General features: G+C 47.4%; 1 protein-coding gene across 4 annotated transcripts in view; it reads left to right on the forward strand.

Annotated features, from left to right (window-relative positions):
* The window catches only part of PLXNA1 (plexin A1), a 342,839-nt gene that overhangs the window by 306,374 nt on the left and 23,865 nt on the right, over positions 1-12,600 (forward strand). For 3 of the 4 annotated variants that reach the window (XM_044451657.1, XM_044451658.1, XM_044451660.1), the window contains 4 exons: positions 1,664-1,760; positions 2,959-3,149; positions 6,817-6,986; positions 9,053-9,265. In XM_044451657.1, the coding sequence (XP_044307592.1) occupies positions 1,664-1,760; positions 2,959-3,149; positions 6,817-6,986; positions 9,053-9,265 (671 nt within the window). The remainder of the gene's footprint in view (positions 1-1,663; positions 1,761-2,958; positions 3,150-6,816; positions 6,987-9,052; positions 9,266-12,600) is intronic. The other variant, XM_044451659.1, reaches the window with a different exon arrangement.

Genomic DNA, 12,600 nt, shown 5'->3' on the forward strand with positions numbered 1-12,600 from the left:
GTTGCCAGTCAGTTCCTGCAGTGGCTGACGAGATGGACCAGGATCTGACTTAGAGCAGGGCAGCTTCCTGCATGCCTGGTTGCTCTTTTTGTGCAGTTCATATCTGGCCTTGCTATAACTGGACGGTCTGACAGGGTGGGTTGCGACCTCCCACAGTGATGGCAGGCAGCTCAAGAGACCTGATTAACATCTTGGTCGTTAAGGAGAGGAGCCACTTCCAAGCAGCCCAAGTTTAATAAACTTAAGAATTTAGAGCCATTCTTGCATCGAATAATGTGAGACATCTATTATACACTCTGTGTGCATACTGGAATTCACTTAATGTAGATTAATGATCTATTAACACACTTTAATTGTACTTCTGTAAGTCACAAAAAGGGCAGTTGTGAGTTTCTCCTACAGTTTTAGTGGAAGCTGATGAATGGGTGTGATTCTAAATGGCATTAGTTGTATATACAGAACCGAGGGGAAAGATTAATGCAGAACAAACTGCAGGGAAAGGATGTGGACTCCAGGATGTGCCCTGATCCTTTCTGGGCAGGGGACTTCTTGACATCCAAAGGGCTGGCTCAGACTTTTGGAAGGGTCTGACTCCTAAGTTGAGTTGTGGGCCACTAAGATTCAGCCACAGCTCGTCTTCCTGCTGCTGGTGTTGGGCAGAAGGATGAAGCCACATGCTGCTCCCTCAAAGAGGATTTAAGTGGTGTTCTCCTGCTTCCCCTATTCATTTTCAGCCTTTTGGGGGTGGAGTGACTGTCACCAGATGCTTGTCATCAGTTTAGTTGCTTTAGATCTCAGTATTGCCTGGCCCAATGTGGCTTCCTGTGTAAGCCTTGCATCCTTTCCCTGCATTCAGACACCTGCTTTGAAGACACCTGCAGGAGGACAGGGTAGGAGAAGCCAAGAGAGGATTCCCGCCAGTGGTGCCCCGACGAGGGCACTGCTTCCCTAAGCTGTGTTTTTAAAAGCAAGGGAAATGTGTGAAAAGGGGCATTAATTCACTGTGGAAAATGAGGATTTCCTTCATAATAGGTGGGGCTGAGCAGAGTGTAGCCACATACACCTTTCTCCAGAATGCCTGCCTGAAAATAAGTGAGAAGGCATTAGCCATGTAAAGACCCAATTTGTGCTTTCCCTCATTGCAACAAGAAAATAGAGAATTGCCCCTCTTCTTGGTGAGGTCTGAAGGAATCCACCTGCCAGCTGTGTACTCAGTTTTACTTTGGATCTGACCTCTGCCAGAAAATTGGAATGAAAATGCCTCAGGAGTGTAACACCCAGCACATACATGCACAATCCAGCAGTCATTCCAGACAAAGCAGGATAGCTTTAAAAGCAGTCACAAGGGAAGAACAAACAGATTACTGTTGGGCGAGACTTTGAGGAAGGCAAATCTTTACCTGAGAGTGGTTCTTTCTTGATGGAGGAGAATGGATATGTTGACTTGACACCTTACTCAGGCCTCTTGAGCTTGTGTGTCCCCACTAAGCCAGAGCGTGGTCCATCTTGCCAGGTTTCCGTAGGGCTCTGGGAACCCACTGACCAGGCAGTAAAAATTAAGGGCTTGTGTCGGTTTGGCCATCAGCATTGCTGGGATGAGAGGTGCAGGGGTTCTGACGTGGAAAAGCATCTTCGGTCTTAATGTCGGGAATATTCCCCATAGGTGACAGATGGTTCCTCCGTGGCACTGGTGCCCAAACAGAATTCAGCCTACAACATTTCCAACTCCTCCACTTTCACCAAGTCACTCAGCAGATATGGTGAGTAAGTGAAAAAACACCCTTGCTTGCTTACTGCCTGAAATTCATGACCATTCTAGGATTAAGAAATGCAGCTCTCCTGAGTAAGCAAAGGCAGAGCAGTGCGCAGCCAGTGCGGCTTTTTGAGTCAAGCCCCTTTTAATGCAGGACGGCTCTCTCAGGCATCCATCTTGCATCAAAAAGCCCCTGAATTCTATTTCAGTGCTGCTTACACAGTCCTACCATCTGGGCCACCTTAGGAATTGTATTCCCAATTCTCTGTCTTCCCTGTGCCTGGTAATTTGTTTTACCCTGTTTACTTATATTTGCAAAATGTGTATTTTTTCCATTGTTGTCCATTACTTAAAGCCTCTGGCAGAATAAAGCTCTTTGCTAGGTGACGAAGATAAATATATTTATTGAAGGACAGTAGCTGTAAACACCTTAATATTATTACTTTGCTGAGAAAATGTAAGCATTTACATGAGAAGAATGTTAAGATACTGGTTCTTCACATATTTTGTTAGAAATATTAGGAATATTATAAAAATAATGTCATTTTTAGAAAACAGCTTTCCATCTTGTAATATTGCCTTTGCTTTCAGCATGCTCCAAGGATTGTCAGGTTTTGCAGGCACTGGAGATGGGCAAAAGCTCAAGATGTATTTTGTTTGGAAAATAAGTTCCCTTTCCTTGTACCATTTAAAAGTGAAAGGCAAGGAGTGAAAGCAAGCCAGGGATGCATAGCAGAGAACATTTTGTGTGTGTGACTGAAAGACTTTGGCATGAATGGCACATTGGGTTGAAATCAAATACAGGCATGCACGCGGTGTTTGGAAGAACATGGCCGGTATGGCGCATGCAGTCTTGTCTGGGGGCATATGTATCCCCTTCATATAAAGGGAAGTGCACCCTGGCTCTTGGGGATTGGCGTGGACCCCTGCCAAGGCAGGAACCTTCCTTAGATCATGACAACTCTTGCCTGCAGCTCTTTTGGTTACAAAAGGTCCAGTGAGCCCCTTGCTCTTACATAAAGCCACCCAGCGAATACAATTCTGTCGACAGATTCGAAAGGGCAGCCCCACACAGGTCATGTACTCCCTCTCAGTGGCGCGACAAGCCATGGCGCAAGCTTAAGTGAGGTGGAGGGAGGACAGCTGAGGCTGAGAGTCAGCGGAGGAGGGCGAGGCGGTTCCCATTGCATGTGGTTTCCTCACAGAGAGTATGCTCCGGACAGCCAGCAGCCCCGACAGCCTCCGTTCCCGGACCCCCATGATCACGCCTGATCTGGAGAGTGGCACCAAGCTGTGGCACCTGGTGAAGAATCATGACCACATGGACCAGCGAGAAGGGGATCGTGGCAGCAAGATGGTCTCAGAAATCTACTTGACTCGCCTGCTTGCAACCAAGGTAAAACAGGAAATCATCTCATAATATGCTGAGGGTTAGGTAGGAGCACAGATTGCCAGGACCTGGAAAATTTGGGGATTTTTCATCACATTATGTTGTCAGCCTTCTGTCCGGTCTGCTCTTGCTTTCATAAATCAGCAGGGAGCATACAGAGATAGCATATTATGCCTTGTTGGGATGTTCTGTGTCCTTCAGTCAGCTCAACACCACTTTAGAGAATGATAAAAAAGGAAAACTCTGAAGCTATAAATTCCTGGGTTTGTCCTGACCTTTCGTGGCAAGACTGAGGCACGGATGGTCCTCCAGATATGGTTAGACTAGAGTTTCCAGTGTCCTTCACCACTGACTAGGCCTTATGGGAGAGGGAATCCAACAACATCTGGATGGCCCAGGTTCCCCGTGCTCTTTCTGTGGCAACAAGTCATTCTCTAAAAATGCCTGGTCCAGAAGGCTTTCCTAGCTCACTGCTAGGAAGCAGTTTGTGTGGCCTGGGAGCTTCACTCACCCTGATGATGGCATGGACTCAGGTCCTTCTGCCTTCCGGGATATGTTGAGCATCCTAGCTTCCTTCTTTTCACCTCTTCACCTACTAAGTGCTTATGTTTCCATTCACATCTGGTCCAGAAACAGCAGCGAGGACTGGTTTTGCATCTGAGCTGTTGATAAAGCAAAACAGAACCCCAGCCTCTGGTTACTGCAATCTCTGATTTCCCTTGTGCTCATTGTTCACTCGCTTGATAGATGCCCTCATTTAACCCTACTCTGCATCAGCAAAAGCCGAGGCAAGGGAACAGTAAAAGTCCAGTGGCTTAGGACACAAATCCTGAGCTACTCCTATTGTGCAATTGCTGCATAAGTATCTGATGTAAATCAAATGGTCAATATGTGATTTATACAGCAACAAACACAAATAACATTGTCAGGATATGGAAGCCTGAAAATCCCCCCATTAATTGCAGGAAATGGTATGCAAGTGGCATGGCTGAATCTCTCACTTACTTTATATCCAAACCCAATAATAAATTGCAGTAATTTGCCAGAGCTATTAATTCTCTCATTGGAGGTTGGCTGCTACGATGTCTTTGCTCAGTTCAGTACCATTTTAGCACAAACCTGGTATATTCAGACAAATGGTGCAAAGTGCTGTTTACCCAGATTTGGTTTCCTTTGGAAAGAGGTCGCTCAAGGCTTATTGTGTAGTGTTTGTTTATTCACAGTGTACAGCCTGAGCATAGGTGGAGGCACCACTTGGACACTTCATCAGACAGTCATACTCAACTGGCTCCGTATCAGATCTCTTGGGAGACAGGCAGTACCCCTGGACACTTACAGAGCCTAAATTCGCCCCTGTCCCTTCCTCTTTCTCATTCAAACTGCAGTCCCTCTTCTCACGGGGCATTTGGATTACCTCACCCTTGGCTGAGAGTTAGGGGAGGGGCCGGTATCTCTCTTTCAGGGACTTGTTGGCCCTTGGAAAGGTCAACTATTCAGTGGAATCAGACATTTCTCCCTAACAAAAGAAAAGTACTTGGCAACTTTGTTAGCAATATTAAGTGGCCTTCAGCTTGGTTAACCCGATCCTGCTCAGTCTCTGCCCACCTACCATCCGTTTTATACCAGTCTTCCAGCTTCATATTTCAATGCATTTCATACTTCAGCAGCCATATTCTGTATGGAATGACAAATGACAGCAGGATGCGTTTATCTTTCTTAGCAAGAATTCACACTCTTCAGCAAGCCAAGCATGGAAGTCATCTGAAAAAGAATGATCTTGTGGTTTAACACCAACACAGAACTAGACATCTCTAAAGACTGAGATTCTTTTCTTTTCTTCTTTCCATGCTTGTAAAATTATAATTTCACCCACATGTATGAACTGTTAAATTGAAGACTTGTATATGGCTGGCATAGCCCATGAAATTGGCTTAAATGGGTGAATGCAACAAGGATGGGCCTCCTTTTGTGGTGAAAAGGTTACTTCTTATGACTCTCTGCTACTGCTGAAGCATCGTTGTGGTTGTTTGTGGGGTGCCCTGAACTCAGACCCAGCACACATGCCAGGGTGTTGCATTCTCTGTGGTCTACTGTGTGAATCAGCCTTTTACGATACATTATTCTTACACAGTAGTTCTAGGTGGGTTTCTACCTAGAAAACACACGCAGTGTCCTCCAGTTCCATAATGGGATATAAATATACTAATAGGGCGTGTTCACATGTCACAGCAAGTCGCCCTGCATGGCTGCCACAGTTCATTGGTTTTTGCCATGATCTGCCCAACAGTGGTCTCTGTGTTAGCACTCCTTCTTTCCTTCCTTCCTGTTCAGCTCCCCCATTGGTGGCATGTATCCCATCAGCCATCACACCTGACATTCAGTCCCAAGGTGCATTGCGTCCTGCCAGCACCAGCTGCCTCTTCTTCATTGGTCTGCACAGTTCCCTGAGCATGTTTTCTGTCACCCCTCCTTTCTTTTTCCTCCGCCTGTCCATTAATACGTGGAAAGTGCATTTTTCAGCAGTGATCCTTTTCCACGTTGAAGCATCTTCACCCACATCCCTTCCTACCCCCCACCCTTCCCTCGCTACTGAGGCTTGACTTTGCTCAGCAACTGCAAACACATCATTTAGCTGTTCCCCCAGCGTATTCAATCCCACAGAAAGCATGTTTGTGGGTGGGCTTTACTTTTGTGTCCCCCACCATACCTGGAGACATAACCACAGTTCGTATGCACACAAGCACACACCCTCCCCACCCCACACCAGACCCTCCCCACATGAAAGACCGATCTGTAGCAAAACATATCTTTATTTCAGCAGCATCAGAGGGACTCTGATTATGTAAAGGATTTATTCAGGCAGAAAATAGCACATATCAGACCACAAACGGGCTGATGAAAGCCTCCTACTGGTGTGCAAGCTCTGTGGCCCAGAAGTTGTGCCTAGGTTTAAGCACCCCTCACTCTTAGGGGGGCATTCTTCCCCTTGCTTCGCATGCATCCAGCCACTGGGTACAGGCCTGGCACTTCCTGCCCACAGCATTGCAAAATCTTCCTGCACATCTGCGTGCCGTCACTCGTGTGCAGCAATGTGCTGAGGGCACTGAGAGCTGCCTGCAGGACTGCCGTGGGGGAAACGCATCTGCCCCATGGTCACGTCTGCTGCCTGTGCCTCTCTCTGCAGGAGCAGAAGCCTTGAGAGGCCACTCTGCCAGGGAGCAGCCTTGCGTCCAGGCAAAACAGAGGCTTGGGGCTCGCGGACTGCTCTCCCTGATCCACTGAGAAGTCGCTGCATGGCTCTCCCATGCCTCCTGCCTGGCTTCAGTGGGCGTGGCTGGGACTCAGGGTGTGAGTTGCCCACAGCATCATTCTTGGCGCCCGGGCCAGGCAGTCCTGGGTTCCCCTCCAGCAGCACATCTCCCTGCACCTCACAGATGTTGAGCAGGATGCAGCACACCCTCGGGACACCTGGCAGAACGTTCTCCTCTGTATGGAGAAGGTGTGGCTGGTGTGCCACTGTGCTTTCAGCCACCCAGAGGTGCGTCCACAGGAGCCTTATGCAGTGGTGGGAGCAGTTGATGTTCTCCTGCTTGGCTGTTCTTCTGCTTTTCTGTTTGTATGTATGATGTATCCAACAGTGCTGAGGAAATATTTTTCCCTTTTGTGTGTCTAGGGGACCTTGCAGAAGTTCGTTGATGACCTGTTTGAGACCATCTTCAGCACAGCCCACCGAGGGAGTGCCTTGCCTCTGGCCATCAAGTACATGTTTGACTTCTTGGATGAACAAGCTGATAAGCACCAGATCAATGACTATGACGTCAGGCACACTTGGAAGAGTAATTGGTAAGGGGAAGCCGTAGCACATTGGCAGACCCCACGCTTTCTCGCTTGAATCCCTGGCCTCTCCAGGCAGAGTCAAGTAAGATGCCTGCTGGGATTCTAGAGAGCCCTTTCCAGGGAGCAGCATGCTGTGTGATCTGTGGCTTATGGGTGAACATTGTGGCACAACTCTTAGGAAGCTGTTCATGCCAGGGAAAAGATTCAGCCAACTTCATTCCAACTAGTAAACGGCTTCAGAAGCCTTCCTGCAGGAGATCTGGGTTCCTACTACCCTTTTTCAGAAAACAATCAAATGGTCAACGTTGCCTCAGTCAGATGGGAAGCTGAAGCACCTAAATATACTCCTGTTTCACCGTTTGCTAGGTTTGTGGGGGCTCGTGTATGCATTTCTTAGATGAGACATTTCTGTAGATCTATCAGAACCAGTCAGGTTTTTTGTGCCTTAAAACAAAGGGGGGGGGATGTTTTCAGAGGAGTTCGGCACACTGCCCACCTGCACCCCCTGGGCGTAGGCCTCCTAAGCAACCAAATGTAACCGCATATAGCCAATTCAAATGTTGATGCTCCAGGCTTTATCTCAGAACATGGCAGGGAAGTTGTTCTCGCTGGCGTGCCATTTGCTGTCATACTGACGCAACTCAGTCTTGCTGTCTGTGCTACCAAAGCGCAGGGATTTCTCCTGCTCAGAGCGCAGCGCAACGTGGTGTGGAGCCTGCTTCACGTAGGGCTTCATATTTCCCTTCTGTGCTCTTCCCTTCTGCTCCTTTGCTGATTTCACATCTCAGATCATCTCACTGTTACTGGGGATAAGAACATACAGTCTCATCTCTGGCATTTGTTAAATGGCAGCCAAACTGCTTTTGTATAGTTCAGTAACTGTCAGTAATTAGCAGGGCAGAAGAAGAAACATTTTTAAATGGAGATCCGAGAGCATGGAAACACTTGGAACTGATTTATCACTCTGCTTTCTATATTCAAAGAAAAGGTGCTGGGAGGGAAAAGCAGGAGTGGGGGAAGAGTCCCACCCTCCCGCATCTGGCATTCTCATGCCCAGGCTGCTTTCAGGGTACTGATTTTAAAGGTGCAACATGTAGAGTTAAATTCAGGAAATCACTCCTTGAAATTAAAACGAGTGGATGCCCAGCACCCAGATGATACGGATGAGGGGGAGCCAAGCATTTGGACCTCGAGACAAATGTGTCTCTGGAAACCAAGGCCTAGTTTTAATTGCAATGGCATACCTTTGTCTGAACTGTCCCTCTTCAAACTGTGAGTGTGTGATGCAAGATGAGGAAATAAGTGTCTTATGGAAACTGCGTGACCATGGATTTTGACGGGCTCTTCTGGAAACTTGAATTCTGCTAGGAGTAGGTCAGAATTCTGCCCTTCTTTAGCAGTGGTTCTGTTCCTTATTGCAGTTCTGTTCCTTATTGCTTTCTGACTTCTGGGGACGTGGATTCTAGCTTCAGAGCAGACAGCTTGTTGGCAGTCCAGATGTTTTAGCTGACGACCCCCATTAGCCCTAGCTGGCACAGCCAGTGTTTAAAGATGATGAGCATTGAAGTTCAGAAGCTTGGTGAATGCTGACATTTTAGCAGTAATTCTTAAGATTTTGGAAGAACAGTAGACAATAGCAGAAATTGCTGACTTGCACTGGTAAATCCCAAGGTCAACTTGAGTGGCTTTGGCAAATGCCCTCATCTTGCTTTCCATTGTGTGCCATGAAAAAATACTTGCCACAGCCTGGTTGCAGGTGTTCAGCACAAGTTCATGACACAAACATTTGGCTATTAACTGCTGCCGTTCAAACACCAAGTACCCTTAATAAAGGAGCCAATTTAATTCTATTAGGAGAGAAATACCAAGCTGCTTACAGGAAGTTCACTCTGTCTTGAGATGGAATGGCAGGACAGAACAGAAAAGTGATCAATCATGTTCCAAACTGTTACCATCTATGGAGGTTTGGAGAGCATTGGCCCATTTGTGGGATTCTGACCTGCTGAAAGTTATTGTCGGGGGCGGTATATACCGTTACTAAGTATATGTTTCTCCTTTCTTTTCCTCGGTAGTCTACCTCTGCGTTTTTGGGTGAATGTGATTAAGAACCCTCAATTTGTGTTCGACATTCACAAGAACAGTATTACTGATGCTTGCCTATCAGTGGTGGCTCAGACATTCATGGACTCCTGCTCAACTTCTGAGCACAAGCTAGGGAAAGACTCTCCCTCCAATAAACTACTGTACGCCAAGGACATCCCCAACTATAAGAGTTGGGTAGAAAGGTGAGTGACGCCTGTCCTGGAGAGGTGAGCTTGCAAAATGCTGCGGTGCCCTGTGTGGTTTCTCCACCAAATTTTCTGGAGTGTGGGAGAAGTTGGGGAAGAACCATCCAAGATCGGATGATGAAGAAATCTTGCTGGGCAGTTGTGCATGAGAGTTGCTTTCTTTTTTCAAAAGAAATTTACAAATACTTCACTGTCCTCCAATGAATAATAAACACAGTGTATCTAAGAGGGATGGTCAGATCATAGAGGTAACCATTTATAATGGGCTGGATCCAACATAAGCTTCCTGCATGTAGAAGCAAGAGGCTTTTGACCAGGTCTACGTTTTTTGATTGTGCTAAACAGAGGAGGAATCTTCACCTGCTCCCCTTTTCCCGTGCTCCCCACCCATAGAAATTCTGTCACAGAGGTTTTGGGGACTCTCTGGAACATGGGGGGAGGTGGTGCTGGGGACTGTAGAGGAAGGGGGGTTGTGGGACATCACTTTCCCCTGCACCTATTTTCCTCCAGCAGATGTTCTCAGCAGAATTTCTCTGCAATGCTGTTGCCAGCAGACTAAATGGATCCAATGACAAGAGGAGAGGAGCTGAGAAAAATGTCTTGCCAGAGCAACTTGCAACATGAATAAAGCAAAACTATGAAAACGGTGCAGGCATTTTTTGTTGGGCACAGTGAAGGCAGGTTTTGCCCTTCAGAGTCATTGTGTTACCAAGGCAGTTTCTGGTTGAATTTTGGAAAGCATGCTTGTGTTTGTCTTAAGTACTTGTATTTTTTAAAAGTTATTACTAAAAGTGAACAGTGGAAAGAGTGGCACTCACTGGAGCTAATGTAATCTTGTAAAAGATCTGTCTGTCTCTGCCATCACCCCCATTTTAATATACTGGGCAAAATCACAAATTCTTTCCACTCCAGCTGACCAAGATGGAGAACTTGACAGAAGAACACTGTGAAAATGGAAAGGAAATTTTAGTTCTCCCACTCATGGCCATAGCCTGAGCAATACGTTTTTTCCTTGTCCGCCCCCTTCACTGGCCCATTGAAAACATGTAAGAAATGAGTGGAACGCCATTGAATAATTTGGCTCAAAAAATCCTCCTCTTTTGTTTTCCTTTTTAGTTAGATGCTTTGCATGGGCTAAGGAAGAAGCTTAATTTTTTCCCTCCTGCCATACTTTGCAGAATGTTTGGATAGTCTGTGGGTGGAGGTGAGATAGCTCCTTCATATGATTCCTGGGGAACTGAGAAGCATCCTGTCCTGACCCTTCTGTTCCACTCCTGAAATGGACAGAAGCTCAGGAAAAGTGAAAATGGAGCATCCAAGTCCTCTGCCTCCAGTCTGAGATCCTGAGCAGTGGCAGGCACGTTTTGATGCCCATCCCTCAGAAGTCCTGTGCTGGGACCTACTGCGTCCCTTCCCCGCTTTGGGAAGATGAGATGAAATCCTTGTCTCTGGCCTCCGTGGACACCTCCTGCTTCCAACATTCCCAGCGCTTCTGTGCCTGGGGGTGGGGGTGGGACTGCAGCGGGTGAGCCTCCCAACATTATCCATCAGCAGGTGTTACACCTGCAGGGCACTGGGGGGCGGGGTGGGGGGGGGGGCTTTGCTACTCACCTCACAGGGCCACTGTGCTGCCACTGGTTCCCATCCGGGTGCCTGTCTTTGTATTTCTACCTTGCTGTGATTTGAGACAACGATGGTGATGGTGATGGTGGCAACTTCAGTTACTGCTCTGCGGTGACTCAAATTTAAACTGCTGTTTGAGCAGAGCATCTTTCTGTCTGCGGGAGATCCAGGCTTGGTAGAAGATCAGGATTATTTCTGTGGAGAGGTCCTGTACCTTCATCCTAATATGTGGCAGACACGGCCATAATATTTTGGCTAATCCAATGTGGCAAGATGCATCCGTGTGTTCCCTTGCCTTCCCTTGCCACTACTTCAAGGTGGGAGCCTCTGGGGCAAGCCATTATTTTTCCCTCTTGCTCTGCCAGCCGTCGTTTCAGTTGCCAGCCTGGATGCCAGCTTTAGGAACTTCTTTGCAGGGCAGGCTGTTACACATTGCAGTCTCTTGTATCTGTCTTTGTGGTGTTCAGTGCCGTTCACCTAGCTAGCTAATTTTGTCCTTGGCTGACAGCTGCACTTTATCTGGCATTTTATAGCTAGCATTCCCCTCAGAATCTCTCCCACAAGGCCACCCAAAGTAGGAGGCTTTAAAAATGTGAAACTTGGTATACTCACTTTCTGGAGCTGATGAAGTCATTAGCCTAAATGTCCATAAAATGCTTTATCAGTGCTAAATGTTGTGGTATCTAGGAGAGCTAGACAATAAATGCACAATGAAAATGCACCCTCTGGAAAGCTTTTGCCGCCACGGCTCAGCTGAGAGGAGTCCTGCCCCATGGAGCCCACCCCAGAGGAGGACCTTCTGCCCCATCAGTGGAGCCTGCTGCAGACTGGACATGGAGTGGCCCTCCAGAGGGTACTGGACTGGAGTTCCCATCAGCCCTTGGCAGCATAGCCACTGGTGAGGCATGGTGCAAGGTGTAGTTCAGCAACCTCTGGAAGGCCACACAGTCTCCTCCCCCCCTCACCCGCACAACCCTGCGAAAAGCATTGGCACACCACTTTGGCTCCAACTGTACTGGAGGAGCTGCATTGAAAAATCCTCTCCACGTGCATTTTGCATCAAAGTTCATGAGAATGCAAATCAAGCTTAGAAGTCTGTGTCTTTTTCTGTTTCCTTGGATTCTTTTCCTCAGTTTTTTTCTTTTACTTCACAGTGGCCTTATGAATTTGTTGGGGGTGGAGGCGGGGAGGAGAGAGAGATGATCCCAAGGGTGAGCTTGCGTGGGGGAGATTCAGGACTGAGGAGGCATCTGATCCCCAGTCACCAGGGTTCAGGTCCAGAGCTCAACTGCACTGCAGTAGCCTTTTACTGGATACTATAAAAAGTTTCCATAATGAAATTAAGGTGACCCACATGATGCTTCATCTGCAGACAGATCTGTGTCTCTCTTCCAGCAATGTCAGACCCCACAGGTATTGGCTATTCTAGAGCAGAGGCACCCAGCATCATAGGTCTGCTGTTGGCTCATCAGACTGGCCATGTGCCTGCATCTGCTGCTTTCAAAATCTGGTGGGTCATTTGGTTCCTCCAGATACCAACTTCATCGGAGCCTGTCACTTGTGTTTCTGTACAAACTCAGCTGACCACCATGTTTCCTTCAACTAATCTACCCAGCCCAAGCCTCTCATGAAAAAATACAGACGTTTCTGTGATGTGTAACACAATATTCTCTTGGTTGTGCTTCTGTGATTGGAATCGGAAGGCAGGA

The sequence above is a fragment of the Varanus komodoensis genome, unplaced genomic scaffold (genome assembly GCF_004798865.1).
Source record: "Varanus komodoensis strain SLA01 unplaced genomic scaffold, ASM479886v1 scaffold6_2, whole genome shotgun sequence".
Lineage (NCBI taxonomy): Eukaryota > Metazoa > Chordata > Lepidosauria > Squamata > Varanidae > Varanus > Varanus komodoensis.